General features: G+C 39.4%; 2 protein-coding genes across 3 annotated transcripts in view; both read left to right on the plus strand.

The window, feature by feature from the left end:
- Nucleotides 1–9,875, plus strand: part of GPATCH8 (G-patch domain containing 8) — a 103,595-nt gene extending 93,720 nt beyond the window's left edge. Inside the window, exons 7-8 of the mRNA XM_081932561.1 lie at nucleotides 2,294–2,424; nucleotides 3,111–9,875. Of these exons, the coding sequence (XP_081788687.1) occupies nucleotides 2,294–2,424; nucleotides 3,111–6,927 (3,948 nt within the window). The 3' untranslated portion in view covers nucleotides 6,928–9,875. The remainder of the gene's footprint in view (nucleotides 1–2,293; nucleotides 2,425–3,110) is intronic.
- A 3,400-nt stretch (nucleotides 9,876–13,275) lies between these two features.
- Nucleotides 13,276–21,588, plus strand: part of ITGA2B (integrin subunit alpha 2b) — a 61,088-nt gene continuing 52,775 nt past the window's right edge. For both annotated transcript variants that reach the window (XM_081969610.1, XM_081969611.1), the window contains exons 1-4: nucleotides 13,276–13,479; nucleotides 17,334–17,464; nucleotides 18,433–18,530; nucleotides 20,464–20,629. In XM_081969610.1, the coding sequence (XP_081825736.1) occupies nucleotides 13,286–13,479; nucleotides 17,334–17,464; nucleotides 18,433–18,530; nucleotides 20,464–20,629 (589 nt within the window). In that variant the 5' untranslated portion in view covers nucleotides 13,276–13,285. The remainder of the gene's footprint in view (nucleotides 13,480–17,333; nucleotides 17,465–18,432; nucleotides 18,531–20,463; nucleotides 20,630–21,588) is intronic.

The following is a 21,588-nucleotide window of genomic DNA, read 5'->3' on the forward strand; positions in this document are numbered from 1 at the left end:
TTCTGTTTTGGAACAGTACCTCCGGTGTTTCATCAATTATCAACAAGATAACTGGGCTGAACTGTTACCACATGCTGAGGTGGCATACAACAACTCTGTGCATGACCCCTTTTAGAGTTGTGTTTGGACAGGGCTTTGTACCAATTCCTGAGTTGCCTCGAGAAAAACCGCAAATTTTGTCCCTGTCCGAGTGGAGTCACCAGCTTCACCAAATTCGGCCCAGAACCCGCAAGCCGTTGGAAGCTGCTCACCGGGCACACAAGAAACAGGCTGACAAAAAGAGGGTGAAGCAAAGGGAGTACAAAGTAGGAGATTGAGTGTTTTTGTCCACCACGTTTCTACAAACCACCCAGAAATCAAAGAAACTGGGGCCAAAGTATGTCGGTCCTTTCCCTATAGCGAAAATCATTAATCCTGTTTCTGTACGATTGGAGTTACCAAAGCATCTTAAGTAGATTTATCTGTGTTTCATGTAAACCTGTTGAAACCAGAGCACACTTCTTCTTTTCGTGTGCCCCTATCTGCACCCCCTGCCCCTCTTCTTCTTGAGTGAAAGCAACACTTTGAGGTTAAGGAAATCTTGGACTCCAGGAAACATAGGAATCTAATTCAATATCTGGTATCCTGGAAGCATTCCCCCCCCCCTCCCAGGCTGAGTGGGTTGATAAATATAATGTTAGAGCTCCTAGACTCTTACAGAAGTTCTACACTAAGTACCCTGATAAGCCTTGATCATATTTGAATCATACATGTCTCATGTTGACTTGTCTATTGTTTTATTTTCTTGCAGGGATAACTTCTTTTCCTGAAGTGGGGGGCTGGATGTCAGCCTCTGTTTCACTATTTGCTTTCGGCTGCCATTGAAACGGGGAGGGGGGGCTGGTATTTGGGAGGGGAAGTTTAAGTACAGGAGATATTGTAAAAAGGGAGTTTTGGTCTCACCATCTACTGCGCATGCTGGAGATTAGTGCTTGGTGTCGGTCAAGGCCAACCGTCCTGCATACCAACCTGGTGATGCTCCTTGAAGATGGAACTCACATGACACCTAAGGGATTTGCAAGTTGTACAGTGGGAGTAGGGTTACCAGTGGGAAGGGGTTTGGTCACATATTGATATGTGTGATTTCACGCGCTTTTGCCTCAGATCTTGCTTTGCTTAGCTGCTATCTTTTCATAACCAGTAAAAGTACTCTTAATTCTGCAAAATGGAGTTAAGTGGTTTCTTTCTTGGTTGCTGAGGGAGGACGGCTTGACATGCATTACCATGACCTATTTGCCAGTTTGGGTATTGTCTTGATCCTTTACATGAAATTTGAGTTTCCTACATCAATATATATGTCATGTTAAAATGAGCAAAGTAAACAATCCACTTGGGACATTTACGCATTACAGAATTAAGATAAGAAAGTTCTTCAGCTTTTTCTAATTAAATTTTATGCATTTATTTGATTTATATATTGTCCTTCAAACAAAAATGTTGATATATTTCATGTAGCTCTTAGAATGAAAGAGCCAAGCTTTCTTCAAAATTCCTATTACAAAACAAATGTAGTTTTGTATATATTTCCTAAATATTTTAGGAATAATAATTCCTAAGAAAATAATTGCACAATTATAGAATTGTATACATATCTACTCAGCTTTGTCTTTTCAAGTGACCTCTAAATTACCCTTCCAGAAGTCTCTTATAACATTCTGTAGAAATGTGTTTGTTATTAATTATAAGAGCTCTTTTTCCCCCAGCTGTACACAGTTTGAATATAAAATTACTACTTACCATAATAAAGCAGCATTCCTCTTCCAAATGAATCTTGTTCTTTCTTGCTTTTGTTCTTGCATATTGAATCCAATTTCTGAGATTCGATTGCTGTCCAAGTTGGACTCCATTTTCATCCTACCCTGACTAACATGGCCAAATTTGCTGGGAATGTTGTGAATCATGGGCAGGCTGCATAGAAACGAGTATATAGGCATGCTGAACCTTTATGTTCATAAATGCTTTTTTTTTTTTGTCCTTGCTTTTGCTGTTTCCTCCTTGCACTGATATGTAATGCATTTACATATATCATAATGTGACAATGAAAAAGAGGTTCTGAAGGCTAAATCATTAAAGTGTTTAAAAATTAGGGTGATCAATCAATTGTTTTTTCATAAGTATGAATTTTGCTTTATAATCTGTTTTTCTCCTGAGGTCATTTGAAACGATATCCACTTATAGTTTTGTCTGATGTATTTTAAAGAATTTTTTGTTTTTCTCTCCATAATATATCATCATTTTCTTCTATTTTGCATAGAGATTAAAAGATCTGAAGCAAAGAGAATTTGCTCGGAATGTTTCTTCAAGATCCCGGAAAGATGAGAGAAAGCAGGAGAAAGCCCTTCGCCGTCTGCATGAGCTGGCTGAACAGAGGAAGCAAACTGAATGGTGGATTATGAGCTACTACAAGGATGCAGAATATTTAAATTTAGAGTAGGGGGTTGGATATGTGTGTTTAAATAGAGTTTTTGGCCATTTTGTTCCTTAAAAATAATCAAGCTGCCTTCCATGGTTCCTAGTCCCTTTCAGTTTTTTTACTTAGTCCTCAATCATCTTCCTAGGGTATTCCCGCAGGTGTAGGGTCCGCTTTTTATTAGCACTCAATATTCCTTGCAATGTGGTGTTTGAGCTGACAGAATTTGGACAGTGTTGGGGGGGTGGGAAAGGCAGTTTTGTTTCAACATACAAGTTAGACTGACTTGTAATTAAATACAAAATTATTTTGAGTCATACACTAGACTAGAGACAGAATGAAGTGCTGCTTGATTTTGAAGGCTGGAATTGTATACATTTAATTTTTATTTTTATGCTAAGTTAATTCCCTTTCTTAAAAGTATGCTTTAGAACTAAGTAATATTTCCATAGTGCTTGTAAGAGTAACAAATTCTGTAAGGAAACAGAAATTTCAAAGCAATGGTTACTGAATATATTCATTGCTTGCACAGCAATTATATAAAAGGTAAAAAAAATTGCATATGCATAAAGTTTTGAGTGTAACACTATGGTGAAAATGTTAATAATCATGTATTCTGTTCTCTTTTTTGGTCTGCTTTTTCTCCTTCCCTGTCTTCCAGTGCTCCAGGAAGTGGGCCGATGTTTAGAACCACTACTGTGGCAGTAGATGAAGAAGGAGTAGAGGATGATGTGGATTCAACATTTCCTGGTAGTTGCTCCTCCTCCTCACCAACTTTGGGGCAACCTATCAACATTACCATGGATAAGGGTATAGCTTGCAGCAGTGGACAAATCAGTAGTAGTCCTGGACTTGCTCAAGTTCCTGCCCAGATACCACAAGCTGTTGGTCTGGGAATTAACAAGACAGGTGTGTCTTTCTCATTTGCCAAAAAGGCCCCTGTAAAGCTAGACTCAATTGCTTCAGTATTCAAAGACCATGTGGATGAATCCAGTTCTCCTGATGATGAAGTTAAAAGTGATGAAAGAGCCCATTCAGATTCTGGAACTTTGGTAAAAATTGGAGAAATTGAGGGAACAAACAGCTCTGACAGCAAGGGAGAAGAAGATGAGCAGTCACAGGAGAAAGATGCTACATTATCAAAGCTAAAAAAAATGAAACGGGATGACGGACCAGTGGCAGTAGAACCAGAATATTATCACTATATTCCCCCTGCACATTGTAAAGTGAAGCCCAACTTTCAGTTTTTGCTGTTTATGAAGGCAACAGACCAAGTAGAAGCAGAAGCTGCAAGCAAAAAAATGGTTCGTGAAAGGAAACAAAACAATTCCCCCAAACTCAAAGTGGCAAAAAGTGATGAGAAAGAGGCAGCAGCAGAATGTGTGATTCCTCAGAAGGAGCAGAGTCCTGCCAACCAAATCAACAAAATGGAAGATAAGGACATTTTGGGGGAAACAGGCAAGAAAGAAGAAAAACAACTTAAAGGAAATAATTCTTCTCTAGATTCAGATGTCATTAAAGAGCTTCCCCAGGCTCCAGGGACTAATAAAGAAACCACAGAAGGGCCTAAACATTTAACAGGGCCATTCTTCCCTGTCCTGAGTAAGGATGAGAGCACCACCCTCCAGTGGCCTTCAGAACTGCTGATCTTCACCAGAGCAGAACCCTCTGTGTCATATAGCTGCAATCCCTTATATTTTGACTTTAAGCGGTCTCGTAACAAAGACACTAAAATGAAAGGAACAGAAAAACAGAAAGGTATGATAAACCTTTCAAAGGAAAAAGTGCAGGCTGCCGAAGATAGTGATGCAAGCAAAAGCAAAGAGAAGGATATTGTAGCTGGCAGTTCAACTGCAGTGTCGGAAAGCAAGACCTTGGTAATGTGTGGCAAGCAGGAAGTCAGCCCTATAAGAACTGGCAAAAGTGAAAATCTGGAAGACAGCAGCAGAGGCAATCTTACTAGTCGTAAAGACAAAATGGGGAAGTCTCACAAACACAAAAAGAAGAAGAAGCACAAAAAATCCACCAAACGTAAACACAGGCGCAAATGTGAGGCAGAGGAGAAAAGCAGAGAAGGGGAGTTAGCAGAAGATAAATCCAAGAAGCCGAAGAAGCACAAGCACAAAAAAAACAAATCATCTTTTCCCACTGAGGCTGAACGGATGCAAAAGGCTGAGGATACTGGCTATTCTAAAAAAAGAAAGTGGTGTGTACAGGACTCTCAGAGGAAGTCTCTTTCTATTGAAGAAAGCAATAAGAAAGAGGATGGTGGTACTTCTTCCCAAGATTATGGCAACAAAAAAGCCAAGGGGGATGTGCAGCAGCCTTTATCTACAAGCAAAAAGCGACCTTCCACCTCCACTTCAGTTTACCCCGGTCATCGAGTTCAACAGAGCAGTGGTGGTTATGAGAGTGATGGAGATTCCTCCTGCCACAAGCACTTCAGGCAGAAATCAGCATCACAATATAGTGATGATTATGACTCTGGCAGTGACTGTTCACGAAGCTGCTCCCGGTCAGGACATAGACACTCCTCAAGAAGATCATCTCAGAGATCCTATTCATCAACTTCATATGCTTCCTCTGACAATAGTCGGTACAGTCGCCGCCATAGCTACTCAGAAGACAGCTATAGCGATTACACTGACCGATCACAAAGTCATACTAAGCACTCCCATGACTCAGAGGATGATTCAGATTACACCAGTTCCAAGCGCAGGTCAAAGAGGCGCAAGTACTCCTCTTCAGAAGATGACTACAGCCTAAGCAGAAGCAGGTCCCGGAGCAGGAGCAGAAGTCGAACTCATGCCAGAGGGAGGTCAAGGACAAGAAGTCGAGGAAGGACACGCAGCAGTAGCGGTAGCCACAGTCGAAGTAAACGGCGGAGCAGGAGCCGAACAGGACATGGTTGGAAACGGAGTAGAAGTTATAGCCGAGAACGTAGCCGGAGCACAAGAAGCCTTTCACAAAGATCTCTCACACGGAAGGGGTCCCGTGGTCATGAAAGCCCTGGAGAAAGAAGATCTGGCCGGCGTGATTTCATCCGGTCGAAGATATATCGCTCACAGTCTCCTCATTATTTCAAAGTCAGACAAGGTGAAGGGTTTGCAAGAAAGGACGAAACCAGAGGAGAAGAAGCTGCAGGAGCCTCCAGTCTCTCTCAAAATATCAGCAGCTCTAACTTTGGGAACAGCTGTAACTCTGAGGAGAAGAATTCTGCCACAGCTAAACTCCTTCTGGAAAAAATCCAGTGTAAAAAAGTAGAGAAGAAATCTACCAGCAATGATGATTCCATTACAGGATCTCACAAGGTAGGAATTAAACTGAAAGATCCACCACAGGGCTACTTTGGCCCAAAGCTTCCTCCCTCGTTAGGCAATAAGCCTGTTCTTCCATTAATTGGAAAACTTCCTGCAGTTAGGAAACCAAGCACCAAGCAGTGTGAGGAATCTGGTTTAGAAAGAGGAGAAGAATTGGAACTATCAGAGCTGGATGAAACAACCCATGAGAGTGGAGGTATTGTTTCAGCAAGTCAGCCTCAAGTGGAGGAAACCTTGGTGACAGAAATACAGGACAATGTTTCAACTGATCAGAACCCAGAAGTAGCCACAAAGCTAGTTCCTGTTCCTCTTGAGGCTCCAGTACCCCCAGAGCAGTATGGATCTGGTGACCTGGTTGTGCCACACAACTTCCTCCCTGATCCCAGTGAGAATGAAGCTTTAGAGTCTCTTGACAGTGGAAACCAATCTGTCTCTATAGAAGGAAGGATGGTACCTTTAGTTCCAGATGTCGAGCATTTTCCTAGCTATGTAGCACAAAGTGGGGAGCCCAGCATCAGTGGGGAGCCTGAAGGCACTGAAGACTCTTCCTTGGCCCCTCTGGAGAGCCAGCCCATCACTTTCACACCAGAAGAGATGGAGAAATATAGCAAGCTTCAGCAAGCAGCTCAGCAGCATATTCAGCAACAGTTTCTTGCCAAGCAGGTCAAGACCTTCCCAGCCTCAGCTGCCCTAGCTCCTGCCACAGCCCCTGCCTTGCAGCCCATTCATATCCAACAACCTGCGGCAGCTGCAGCCACCTCCATTACAACTGTGCAGCATGCCATCCTGCAGCATCATGCAGCAGCAGCTGCTGCAGCCATAGGAATCCACCCTCACCCACATCCCCAGCCTCTTGCTCAAGTACATCACATTCCCCAGCCCCATTTGACACCTATCTCATTATCCCACTTAACTCATTCTATCATCCCAGGGCACCCTGCTACATTCCTGGCCAGCCACCCTATCCATATCATCCCTGCTTCTGCCATCCACCCGGGTCCTTTCACTTTTCATCCTGTCCACCATGCTGCCCTCTACCCAACTCTCTTAGCTCCCCGACCAGCAACCGCTGCTGCCACAGCATTACATCTCCATCCCCTTCTGCATCCCATTTTCTCAGGGCAGGATTTGCAGCATCCTCCTAGTCACGGCACATGAAGAAGTGAGAAAGATGTGGCCTCTCTTGGGGAGAACGTAGGGGCATATATCTCTGTGTGCATTGGTGTTTTGTACAGACTGTCTGAAGGCCATAACTGACACCATCTGAGAAATAGTGAAATGGGAGAACTGGGTGTGGAAAGGGGAAGTGAATGTAACATATCCATGGAAAGGGGGAAAATGTTGCTGGTGTTTTGCTTGTCAGTATTTTCAGGGTCCTCTGCACCCAGAGAGGTGACTTACTCACATCTATATGAATGTGAAGTTCTTCAGCAGATATGCCCCTCTTAATTGCTGATACTTGTGTTTTTAAATCATTTCCTCTCCACCCTGAAATTCTGAGTGAATAATATCTAAATTATTTGCCTTCTTTATTTGCTATTTATTTGAGTTCACTTTAAAGCTTAAAACTTTAAGCAAAAGAGTCAAGAGATAGTCGACATTCAACCCATTCCTCTGTTCCTCTCTCTACCCAGCCAAGAACCATTTTCAACAACCTGCTGATTACTGCAAACAGCAAGCTTTCTTCTCAAGCAAACTTGGCCCTGCTATCCTCCCTGTGCCACTGCCCCAAGGGGAAATAGAAACAGAAAATAATTCCTTTAACAGTCTTTGAAGCAATATGTTGTACTGGAATCCTGGGAACATCCAGAATATGACTTATATTCTGTCCTCTGTAATATTTGATGGTTCCTTATTAACTTATAATTTTTTTTTTCAGAAAAGAAAAGGTTTTTAAAAATTGCACTGAACTCTGTACATGTCAATGCTGCTTTTTGTAGCTCTTCTGACAAAAGTTCCATAATGATAGTATACTGCAATAACATTTTTATAGCTTGCTCTCTGAGTGGTACTTGTTCAGGTTGTTTGGGTTATCTTATACATTTTGATGTAGTTGGAAAGAAAGCTTGCAACAAAGGTTCAGAGCTCATTGTGGCAAAGGCATAAGAAGACTCCAAGCATGTCTATTCAAGCTCAGTTTTGTTTTCTTGGGTACCATGGAAAAGAAAAAAAATAGGAATTATTTTCTACTAGAGAAAATGTGACAAGATTTGGAATAAAGTAAAAAGCAGTGATAGGAACCTTTTTGTACCATAGCTAATGAATTCCAGTGACTATAGTGAGATACCTTGGAACATCTGTGAAGCCTGTGTGATATTTTGGTCTTTACTGCAACCTCTTGCCAGGAGCCAGGCTGCTATTTGGAGAGAAGTAGCCCATTGGATGGGTAAGAAAGAAAGTCCAAATGACTTTCAAATCAGAAGAAAAGGTGTGTCCCACAGAAAAATCTCAAAAGTCGAATAATTTTTTGGGGGGACCTAAGTCTTTGCAGTAACAAAGTTTCTATATAGAGGTGTGTGACTCTGTGTGTGTGTGTGTGTGTGTGTGTGTGTGTGTGTGTGCGCGTGCACGCTTTTGTGTGTGTATCTATGCACCCACACTTGTGTTTATGTTAAGGCTGTTGTTTAAATGTGTGCCTTTACTGTATATGCTTTGGAAAGATTCTGAGTGGTGTGTTTTTATTTGGATTCCTTCTAAACAAAGGAAGTGATAGGTTACCTGATTTCACACCTGCCCCTTTTAATGGAGAGAATGTCTGCCTTAAGAGAGACATAATAATTTTGTTACCTTTAATTCTTCTACTTAATTTTTTCATCTGTGGGGGGGGAGGGGGGAGAGAAGGCAAGAAAAGAAAGTGAGCTTTCTGTGAAGCCATGTCTATTTATAACATAACTGTCCAACTACTGCTAATGTTGATCATGGAAAATGGCCTCCACTCCAAAACTTCCAATATAACCACTTATCTGAATATTTAATTGCTTATCTGAATATTTCAGACTCTAGGCTTCCTCTCCTTTGCCAATTGAAAAAAAAAAGCACTGGAAAAAGCTGTTCTGACCAAGGGACTCAGTATCCAATTGCTCAGATCTGAGGTAGTAAAACAGTATTACTGTAATTACTGAGTGCTTCATTTCCCTGAGATTAAGACTCAAAATCCAGCATTCCAGTGGGGCATAAGAGGAAACTGGACTTCTGCAAGAACTGTTCTAACATAGAACACCTATTTCAATATCAGCAGGCTATGTTAAATTTTGTCACATAAAAGTGTGTGTGTGTGTGTGTGTGTGTGCGTGCGCGCGTGCATTATATGTATGTATGTGCATACACATACATGCTATAAAAATAAATAAAATAAACTTTATAATAAACTAGTAGCTTTGGGGAAAGCGTATATTCTTGTTTCCAAAGAAGCAGAATCAAGTTGCTAGTTCTCATATTATCACACCCACTTTTTAAATAGGTCTTAGCAGAAAGATGTCCTATAAACCTGGCTCAGTATATTACACATGGTTTATCTAACCATATGTGAATTGCATATTGCATGTGCAATAACGTTCATTCTGATACTTTGAAGCATGTGAAATACAACTTATAAAAATATTTGGGTATAAAATACTATTCACACTGATGTTCCAATATACTATTCAAACATTACTTTTTTAAAAAGCATGGGAAAACTTGGAAAAGAAGATTACAATAGAAGGCTTTTGTTTACCATATCTTGCACTTCCAGTCTAGAAAAAACGCTCAGGTCTACCCAAAGAATTAGTAATTTAAGGCAATGAAGAAAATGACACTCTGTTCCCCTGCAGAAAAATTCAGATACTGTATTAATTAGCTCAGGAGGAGAGAGTGGAATTGGAGAGTATTTGGAGAAGCTGCTACAATTGTCATTCAACCTCCAACATCTGTCAGGAAGGGCAACTCCCTCTATTACCATATGTTATCTATGCTATATGTTACCTCCTAATCCACTTAAATTTGTTTTTGGCATGAGGGCATATTTCTAGGCAGAATACTGAGCTGTAACCAGCCATTTTTACTTTTCAAGAAGCTTCCAACTGGGTGTTATTCTTGAAATAAAAGTGCTTTTAATTCGCTTTGAAGCTTAGTAGCCTCCTATTTTTTTGTGTTCTTTAATGTTAAAAAGCAGGTAGAATTTGACAAGCCCAAGAAAATTTGTGTATGTCCCCAGCTGGTATTACCACAATGAACTCATAACTATCTAGAAGGGATTATGATTTTATACTAATTTGTAGAAAATACTCCATGCGTAGAATGTTTATAGCCCTGTGGCATCAAATATGGATCAATGAATATTAACAAGCAGTCAAATTATTAAGAAATTTCAGGCCCATCACCAGCATTAAGAATAAAACAACTATAGCACCCGGGCTAATGCTAATGTAAAAGAAAAAGAATTGTGGGTTGTCAAGATTGAAAATACTAGACGAATTTCATTTTTAATAATACATTTTAAAAGGAATCCTCTAGTCAGTATATGGCTTTTTGATAAGGCCTATGTTGGTTTCTCCATGCATAGTGGAGTAACTGCACTAAGTTGATAACAAGGCCCCACTCATGTATGCAAAGTAGGAACAGTTCCCGTCCCAACAGATAAGGCCACAGAGTCAATTTTATAATTCTTTTTGTCCTGCAAATCTAATTGAGCCATAGTTTCAGATGGGAGAGAATCATTTTGTATGTTTAACAGAACTGTTGTCAGTTAATACAGATTTTGAAAACTGATGTTCAAATTAAAAGTCCTATCTCAGAACTCTTGATGTCCTTTTCATGTCCTATGTTGTACAGCAAAGACCTTTGTTTGAAAACTTCACAGCCTAGACTGTTTGATCCTTATTACTAAAGGCTGTCATGGTAATGCCAGATCTATTACTCTATTTACGTTATTAACTGATTAAAGGCTTAATATATTGCAAATCTGATTTTAAAATACACTTCAATTCCTTATTTTCATCACATTTGCTTTTGACTAAAGGTTGTAGTCATTTCAATTGGCGCACTTCAAGTTGAGGTAATGTACTCTTAAATTTGATGCCACTTGCAGTCTTTCTATGTGGTACACTCTTACTATACAAGATTGCATCATAAGCAAATACAAGATTTCATTGTTTTAAAAATGTAACTTGAAAAACAGTATTTATATAGTATTTTTAAATATTACAAATAATACAGATAATTAAAATACCTCTTATATTCAACAAAAACCTGAGACTGATCATAAACACATTTTTAGAACCCAGTTGAAGTGAATTAAATGAGTTCATCAGATTGCAATTAACAGCAATGCAAAATAAATACAGGATGGTATATGTATTGTTCTTGTCAATAAATATGCCTTGGGACTCTAGTGATGTTCTGTTGAAGACACATTATTGTTACTATTCTAGCTATTCTTTCCCTAAAGTACAAGACATTATTTGGTGTTAATCTTCCTCTGCCTAACTTGATTTGTAATTTGGAATTCCTGTAGGTGGACTTCAAATATTTTTTTAAAAAAGTTTGTAATGACTAGAGTTTTGACCTAATGCAATGGCTATGATCTCATGCACGCAAGTCTTGTGCCAAATGACAGAGTCACAATTTTATCTGCCGCAGTGTAGTTTATTTAAAAGTGTGGAATTCAATAGCTACATCTAAGCTTTTATTCAAAAATATGTATATCTAGCCTGGTAAATTGGTAAAAAAATGCTTGAAAGAGACCAGTGCCTGACATAATTGTATGCAGGAAAGGCAATAAATAATTGTGTAGTGGCTGAGCTGGTGGTGTTCGTCTCAGGAAATACACTACATATATACATACACACACACACACACACACTTTTGTTTTACATCCCTTACAGCCAATTGGTTTGAGTGGAACAGCTTATAAATCCAGTGAATAAAAGTAACAAAAATATCTACAAACAATTTTTAATTGCAACAATGATGCATGCTTGGTGCTAATGTGGATAACGGTTTCCTGAAGGTTGATAACAGTCCATGCTCTTTCCTTAGGAAGGAAATGAATAGAAGCTAGCTGATGATTTTTTAAAAAGTAGTCCTCTTAGTGAATCGCTCATAATTTGTGATATGAATTACATATCTTGGGGAGCACAGTATTCTATTTATAAGGATGACACTTGTTTCCTCTTAGCTTCTTACATAAGGATCTATCAGAAACCCAACATTGCTAGCTATGGGGGAGAGGTGGCTATAGAGAGGGCAAGTTTGTAACATCTCGGACAAAACAAAATCCACCAAACCTACCTGCTCATGGAGTCGCCATATATTAGTGTTAGGAAATCCATCACAAGAGCTTTGTAAATTCACAGGAAATTATCCCACAGAGCATACTAAAACCTTTCTAATGATTTTTAATTCTATTTGAGTGGAAATGAGAAGAGGCTTTTGCAATGGAAATGATGTTGCCCAAGACACTTCAGTAGTTGTCTCTGCTGGACTTCTCCAACTCTTCTGCAACCCTCTTTGAGTAGCAGCAGTTTAAAAAGTAAAGGAGGTGTTTGATTTATATATGCTTGATTAAGCATCACTGGCACAAACCTAAAGCTGGCAGGATGGAGCCTTCTATCTTCAGCCACCACCATCATCCCAAGTTGCCCTTTTTTTCTTCATACTTCAGATACCATCTGGGTCTGCCTCAAGTTCCTCTGGATCAGTTAATCAGTTCCTCCTGGAATAAACAGCTTTGTCAGCTAATATTGCTTACAATTCATTTTGAATTATTGGAATTTCATCTTTTTCCTTGCCTAAGATTACTTGAGTTTCCTGGCTAGAATATTAACACATCTTCCCCCACCCCTTTTTATTTATTAAAAAGTTTCTTTTCCTGAGAAAAGGCCTTACATTCTTGTCCCTGCTAATTTATCAGTTAAAAGATAAATTAATATGTATATAAAAACTGGTTTGGTACAATGAGGAGGCATCATGTTAGAAACTGGGAAACTACTCCTCTGTAGGCACTAAGATACAGAACTGAGTTATCTTAAGCCAATTACTTTCTCAGTCTGGGAAGGAGGCAATGGCAAAATCCTTGCAAAAAAAAACCCTGCAGGGACTTGTTCAGGCAGCCACTAGGAATCACAGGGCTGACTTGAAGTACCTGCCTTCCCTCCATTCCAAAGTCTCACAGGACACTTCATCAATTATCTATTTTAATGTTACCATCCAACCCATTCATGGTATGAAAATTAACCCCAAAATGGCAGGGTGGGTGGGTTAATGATGCTTCCTTGCAACAGTTATTGGGCCCTAATAGAAGTTTGCTTCAGCTTCTTTCAAGGGCAAGCATTTCATCATTCTCATGTTTTATTGTTAATATTCCCCGGTTCCTGCTGTGGAACTTCTGCAGGATGTCTGATAAATTGATATCTTTAGCTCACGATGGCTGTATAGGGAGGAAGCAGTTTAGGAAATGGGTCATGGTTGTGGTTATTAGGAGTATGAGAGAATTAGTGTTATAGCATGAACAGCATAGTGCCTGGAAAGAAAGAATATGAAGAAGATGGTTAAAGGCCACAGGTCCTTGGATTTGCTTGTCATAGTCTGGCCTTTCCTGGTGGAACTTCTATTCCTCTGCCAAAGAGGATGGACCCTCAATTTGCATGCAGATGCCCCCATTGTGTATTCTGGCCCTACTGGAAGTTATTTTGGATTTGCTTTGGACTTCTTCCAGGACAGTAAAGGAAGGTAGGACCATATTGGGCAGAGAATAGTAGACTCTGGCATTGTTACATAACAGGAATTGGGGAATACAAGGTAATCCGTTTCTTGGGGCAGGTCAGCACCATTTATTTTATAAATACTAGAGATATATTCCCAAGCAGAGAATTTTAATGATGTTATATGTTTTGTGAAATCTTGAAAACAGGTTTAAAATCTAAGCAATTTATTAAAAGATTAAAATAATTTGCACAAATTCCAAGTCACTACTGATAATGAATCTCTGAAGATTTGTTAAAGCTGGACATTTAATAAAAATAGGACCTCAATAATTCCGTAATGATGGTTAATCTCCATAATTATCTCTTCCTGATTCTCAACATCCAGTAGCTACATATAATTTGTTTCTTTAAAAGAGTACTTTTCCAGATCAAAAATTTCATTTGAAGAATGAAAATCAAATGATTATTCATTCTTAAACTAGCAACTGAGCAAAGTTTATTACAAGATACTAAAGTTAAAGAAAATAGAATGGTGCTTTGTTAATATACAGATAGTACTTGACTTAAACCATTGGCTTAGCGACCAAAGTTAAAACAACACTGAAAATAGTGATTTACAATCAGTCCTCACATAACCATTGCAGCAATTGGGTACTGGCAAATGGTATGCATTTAAAAAAAATTGCAGCATCCTGGGATCATGTGATTGAAGCTTGGCAACCTTCTTAGCTGGCTTCTTGCAAGCAAAGTCAATGGGGGAAGTAGGATTTGCTTAATGACATCATGATTCACTTAATAACTGCAGTGATTCACTTAACAACTATGGCAAAAAGATCATAAAATTGGGTATTACTCACTTAACTGTCTTGCTTAAGAATGAAAATACTGGTTTCAAATGTGGTTGTAAATTCAAGACTACTGGTAGTACAATTACACACACTGAAATGGAATATCACCAAGTGCTGCTACAGTGGCCAAAGCCTCTATTTCAGGACTTTTTAAAACTTTTCCACAGAATCTCAAGATTTCATGAGAACTTGATAAGAGTCCATGAGAGATTAAGGGGTGGGGGGGATGAACATAGCTGTTTTTGATCAATAGAGTGGAGATTTGGGGTGGTGGTGTTAAATTAACAAATTCCATAGAAAAAAATTGAAAATACCTGGACTAACTCATAAAGCTATAATTTTATCCATGATTCACTAACAACCTATAATACTATATTATGGCTTAGTGTTCTCTTGCTAACGTCTCCATTGCTGACTCATAGACCTATTAGCCAAGTTACATCTCTTAATGTTATTACAATCTATATGGTTATTTAGTTAAATTGGGTTTAGAAATTATAGGGCGCTATAACTGGAGTTTGCCAGGTTTGGAGAGGCTGAGCTAGATTTTCTATCCTCTGCCAGTTCCTGCTTTCCAGCATTATTCAAAGATCGAAGGTGGCTCTTGACTTGAGTTTAATGGATGGGCAGGAGGAGCCCACTCAACTTGATTATGACACACATCCTTTTGTGCATATACATTGTTTCCTAGAAGTGATTGGGAAATTGATTCCTGTTACCTGTTCCAAAAAACTGATGTGTATGTTATGCCATTTATGATGATGCCCATGCAACCTACTTTCTGATCAGTGGACACCAAGCAACTCCAGTTAGCATATCCTAAAGCAGGAAGTACTGATAATAACTGATAGATTTACACATTTATAATTTATACAGGCATACAATCTAAGAATTGTGTGAGGTGTCCTCTTCAAAATATTATTAAAGGTGAAAGGGAACGCTTTCTGCTTCAGACTCTTCAGTAGAGAAATTTTCTGTTTAATTTAAACTGCTCCTGCATCACATATGCAATACACACTCCCCTTGTTCTCTCTACTTACCTAGAGCAGAAAAAGATGATCCGTATTTGCCCATCATTTATGATTTGTTTTTATGATGCAGCTGACCTTCACAGAGAAAGCAAAAATCAAATGCAATAAACATATTTTTAAAAGTTAACATTCGTGCCATGTTTGTAATTGTCTAAGGTACACTAACTTAAGATCTAACTGAAATAGAAGAAATCTAAATAATCAAATCCTTGGTATTTAGGATAAATCACCCAGTATCATATGATCATACTTGATTACGCATTCTGACAACATTGCTAGAATAATTGTAACTAACTACTATAGGTGGCACAGCAAAGTTAACCTTTTCCCAGTTTTTCCATTGTTCTAAAAGATGAATATAGGAATTATTCTTAATATCTTCCTGCATGTTTCTTGCAGAATGATTCATGCAATACAACCTTCTTTCATTCTAGTTCTAAAAATTACAACAGATTTAGATCTGAAACTAAAGAAACATTAATCTATCAGTGCAATCCAAAATATTTGACTTTGCAATCTACATATTTTTGTCACACAGAATACAATGTAGTTATTTTTAGGAACGCCCCATATGTATACAATGATACTAAAAATGAACATTGAATCAAAAAGCATAGATTTCGTCTTGTTGAGGTCATGTCTTGAAACAAATATCAAAAAACAAAGTAAATATCCAGTATGAAAGATTGAGCTATAATATACTAAGTTTTCAACTTTCCAAAGGCAATACTAGGTGAAATATATATTTCTAATAAGATGGGACTTCATACTTTATTGTACACATGCTGCTTTGGAAATTCTTGATTTTTAGAAGGACTTTTATTAGAGAATATCCCTTTGTGAAACCAAACATTCTAAGACTGCATTTCTACAATGAGTTAGATCGTAATATAACTTGATGGCTATTATAGAATAATACAAGAATCTACTGAGAATGTAGCCATTGCACTTTGTAAATCTTATTGAGGAAACCTGCCAATTGTATTTTATTCAATAAATTATATTGATACAGGAGTCAAGTGACATTAAGTGCACTTCTACCACAGTTACTGCAGTCCAGAAATATCTTCCAACTACTCCATTAAATATTGGTAGTGCAAAGGCTGAAAATTGGAAACACACCAGAACTGTAACCATAGTGTTCTAATATTAATCATGACCTGTTCCCCCATGCTAAATCCTAATGGGGGAGTAGAAATGAAAAATCCCTTTTTATTCCTTTGTATGGCAAGATTCTGCATATTTTCAACACTTACTCCATCCACTGACCTCCTAAAACCTCCTTGTTTCTGGTCATTGCAGAGCCATTCCTTAGTATAAAATGCAAAATAGGCCAATGAGTGTCTGCAGAGTCTAGATCAATGGCTCCCAACCTTTTTGGCACCAGGGACCGGTTTCATGGGAGACAATTTTTCCATGAACCAAGCGGGGGGGATTGCTCCCTCGTTCACCTGCAGCTCACCTCCAGCTCTGCAGCCCAGTCCCTAACAAGCCATAGACTAGTACTGATCTGGGGATCGGGGGCCTCTGGTTTAGATGACCCATCATCCACCACCATCACCCAACATTCTATGCAATTCACAGAACCAAATACTTCTGAATCTAGTTTGGAATCTATAAGGAGTCAGATGCAGCAGACATATTGGAAGCATCAATCATAATGCAGTTGTTTGTGTGATAAAAGCACACCGAGTTTAGTTTAAAAGGAGAACCATATCTACCAAATTCTCATTTCAACTCATTTGCATGCTTTATAACCTCATGACCAAATACATCTTAACAACAGAATCTTTTAAGTGAATGATACATATCCTCAATTCGCCTTCTTTTTCTTCAGGAAAACTCATTGCAAACTAAACACAAGTTTAATGTAGTATACCATCCAAAGTATAATAGATTCCCTCCAGATATCACAAAAATCTATTCAGATTTTTGGTCGTCTCATAATAGATGGTCTTGTCTACCTAGATACAACCCCCTCTTTTTTCCCTCTCCCATAGCATGAATGTAGTCGTGGGGGCCCCTCGGGCCAACACATCGCAAACTGATGTGATAGAAGCAGGTGCTGTGTATTTGTGCCCTTGGAAACCTAATGGCAGTAACTGCATCCCTATTGAGTTTGATACTAAAGGTGAGTGGCTTTCCACAATCTGGTCATAAAGCTATTATGAGCAATTGCTACTATCATCAGGAAATGATTGCTACTATCATCATCAGGAGGAGGAAAACATTTGAAAGCTTTTGGGTAGATAACTGTTATGAGGAATGAATCAGAGGTGGGTTCCTACCAGTTCTGCCCGGTAGTGGTTTGGCGGCCTGGGTCGCTGGAACTGGCAGCGACCCAGGGCTGCCATGCCCCTGAACCGGTTCTCCTATGGGGACGCCATCTTGATTTTTGGTTCTTTGCATGCGCAGAACAATTGTAATTGCACACATTTAATTTTTTTTTCTTTTTTTAATGTTTTGCACATGCGCAGACCTATTTTTGTGCAAATACAGCACTGAACCAGCAGTAATGCCAGAAGCAACCCACCCTCCAAATGAATGGATACCATCCTGTGGCCTGAGATCAGTGATGGGATTCAGCCAGTTTGCACCACTTTGGGAGAACCGGTTGTTAACTATCTGAGCCGTTTGGTGAACTGGTTGTTGGAAGAAATCATTAGGGCAGAGAATCAGTTGTTAAATTATTTGAATCCTACCACTCCCGAGATCCTATGTGGCCTTGCTCTGATTTTAAAAACCATGTCCAAATGTTCAATTCACCCGTAGTTTCACTATCTTGATGTCCAAATGGGAGCAAGAAGAAGTGTAAGAAAGTATGTTGGAGAACAAGAAGAGAGGAAGAGATAATGGAGGCAAGGATAGGGAGGTTGCAGAAGAGATGAGAGAAAAGAGAGAGTCCTACTTATTTTCACTAGTATTGATTATGCTCGGTCTCAGCATAATGATCTGCAAAAGATTAGGAAACCTAATTTTAGCTACAAAAGTACAAGGCCATAGATCCATAGCTCAGGAATTATTTGGAGGCAGGCTAATGTTTACGCATTTATCTTCTTTAATTGTTTGTATTTTGCCCATGCCAATATTGCTACACAGGTAATCAAGTGGAAAAACTTGGTGTCCTTACTGTTAAGACCTTCAAGTCTAAACAGTGGTTTGGAGCATCTGTGAACACCTGGAAACAAAGTATCATGGTGGGTAGTGGTTTCTGATTCTATCCAAGAAACTCCAAAATTGATGAAATACTATTTAGTCAAATCTGAACATGTATCCAAATAATTTCAGATTTATTTTTTCACAGGGCACTTTGAAAATATTGCCCCTCAATTATTATACCTCAATTTAAATAAATAAATAAAGCCAGTTTTTAAAAATATGAAGTGCCTTATAAGGACCAAAATAAATAAAAAATAAAAATAAATTGCTAACAACAAATTATAATAAGATTCCCACTAAGACATTTGGGAGTCTGATAAAGAACCAAATTCATTGGAATAGCTTTGCTTCTGTAGTGATTACTTTGAAACATAAAATTAAGGCTGAATTGGTATACTTTTCTGCATCTCTAGTTCATTTTCAAGAGGCATACTGAAATAAATTCTCCAGTTAAGTTTTGTACATGTGCTGTTGTCTCCTCATTCTAGTTGTGACCCACATTCATTTGTACATTTCTATTTTGCTAACCAGAAGTGAGAAATCATTTCTCTTTGATCTACAGAAATATAGGAAAGATGTGGTCCTCTGGATGTTTTTGAATTCCAAACACCCTGCTTCCCTAAAAAAATAAGATCTTTCCTGAAAATAAGCCCTAGCATTTTAAAAACGTGTGCTTAATATAAGCCCTACACCCCCCCCCCCCAATAAGCTTCATTTAAGAGCCTGTGCAGCCACCTGCCCACCCATTCCATCTGGTTGCTTGTGGTCCCATGGCTACAAGGCAAGATTGGATGATGGTAGATCTGCCCCATGTGCCTGACACTGGCTTACCCCAGGGCCCATGCAGCCAGACCATCCACGTTGTGACACCCACCTCATGGCAGCAGCACCAACAGCTATGTGCAGCAGGAACACATCTGGTCACTGGCCCATTTCTTCTGCTTGCTCACAACTGCAATTGAGCAGGAAGCTGCGCAATGTGTTGGTGCTGTAGCCACGAGGTTAGGCAGGTGTTGGTGCATGTTCCATTGCAGCCCTGAGCAAGCAGAAGATGTGGGCCAGCAGCCATGCAGGGTTCTGCTGGACGGAACTGCTGCTGCTGCAAAGTGAGGCAGGTGTTGAGGCATGGATGGACTGGCTGCAGGGGCCCTGAGGTAAGCCAGTATGGGGTACATGGGACAGCTCCACCTGCCTCATCTCATGGCTGCAGCACCAGTACTAGTGCATTGCTCAGTCTCCTGCTCCATTGCAGCTGTGAGCAAGCAGAACTGCACTGGCAGCCACAAAGGATCCTGTTGGATGGGGATGCTGGTGCAGTGGCTGTGAGGCAAGGCAGGTGTTGGGGCATGGGTGGACTGGTTGCATGGGCCCTGAGATAAGCTGGGGCAGGGCCAGTTCCATCCCCCCTGCCTCGCTGCAGTGGCACTGGTAAACCACAAAACCTGGTCTTATTTTGAGGGAAACACAGGTACTTTCAGCTCCAGCCAACAAAATCAATATGAGATGACAGGAGCTGAAGTGAAAATCTGGAGAGCTATTATCTATTGTCTACTATAACAAAGCTTCCTAATGTCAAAGAAGAATGAAGGGAAAGAACATTAGATAAACATTCTGGGTACTGGTCTTGTCCCCACTCGCCATATGTTTAACCTCCTTGATTGCTACAGGAAATCATAGATAATCTAGATTTTAAGATAAGAGGCCCATACACCTCTTGGTGTGCAAGTATGTAATAGAATCTTAAACATAGGTGGGATCTTCCATCCCTCAACTGCAAATGATTGTTCTTTTAGGGAATACTAAATGACAAATCTGATTTTGGCTTGACAAAATTCTCAGTTGTTAGTTTAACCCTTTTGCTGATTTAATTGAAATTATGTTATTTGGCCACATTTATTTCACAACAGGTTCATTGTATCTCACTCATTGTTAGTGCTACATCATCCCCTTCCCCTCTATTCAAATTGTCAGGCCTGCGCCCCACTGCAACACTGGAATGTCATGGACAATGAGGAAGAAGCTACTAAAACTCCAGTGGGCAGCTGTTTCTTGGCCACAGGATATCCTCAGAAATTCTCTGAATACTCTCCATGCCGTCAGATCCGAATGCACTCTGTTTACAGTTCAAGCTCAGGTGGTGAGTATTGCATGCATATGGTGAGGAAAAAAGGAAGGTGGGCTATCTAAAGGAAGGTGCCATACCTAAAACCTTCTATGGCCTAGTGACCTGCTGGGACTACAGCCAATCAACAGGTTGTGAAGACGTTTTGACTGGTTATGCAAATTGACCCAGTAATGCTGTGCTATATAAGTAGATAATTCACAAATGGGCTGCCTGAATTGTATCACATAAGCCTTCTTAGAGACACTGATGAGTACTGTAAATACTCATCGATAAGATGAGAATTTTAAGCCCCAAAATATGTCTTCAAATTGGGTTTGGATTACCCAGGGAGGGGTTTGTCTGTGAGTATATACATTGGGTTTTTCTCTCAGCTTCGTTAAAGTACACATGTACCCTGTAGATGAAGTACCCAGTATATGTACGTAGATAAACTTAGTCTCTCCAAATTTTAATCAAAATAACATGAAAAATCACCATCCTCAGAAAAGTGCATTTTTCATAACATTTTAGTTTAAAAGATTACAATTCATGTTGAGTGTGTATTTTCTGAGGAAAACACAATAGAGGTAAGCCTCACTTTGAAGTCTATGGCTCTTATTTGCTGATGTGCGGTGACATTTACGACTATGACCACTCAAACACGAGATGAAAAAATGCATTCTACACATGCCAAGTGGAACCCTTGCATGCTTGAGAGTTGGCATCTTGATCTTCAGAACAGGAAAGTCCCACGGGGTGAGAAAGCAAGCAAAAAATCCCTGGGGTGGGGTGGGGGGAGACTAATACTTTTTTTTGCCAAATGTTTTTCTTAACATACATATAATATAATCCAAAGTATACCATTACATCTTAACAAACATTTTTGAATATTCAATAATATATCAATTCCTCTTGCCATTAAGCCTCTTCAATTTTTATTTGCTCTTCTGCTTTCCATACACCATATTATAGTGTATTTTATCTTCAACTCT

The sequence above is a fragment of the Natrix helvetica genome (genome assembly GCF_964273705.1).
Source record: "Natrix helvetica genome assembly, chromosome: Z".
NCBI classification, from domain to species: Eukaryota; Metazoa; Chordata; class Lepidosauria; order Squamata; family Natricidae; genus Natrix; species Natrix helvetica.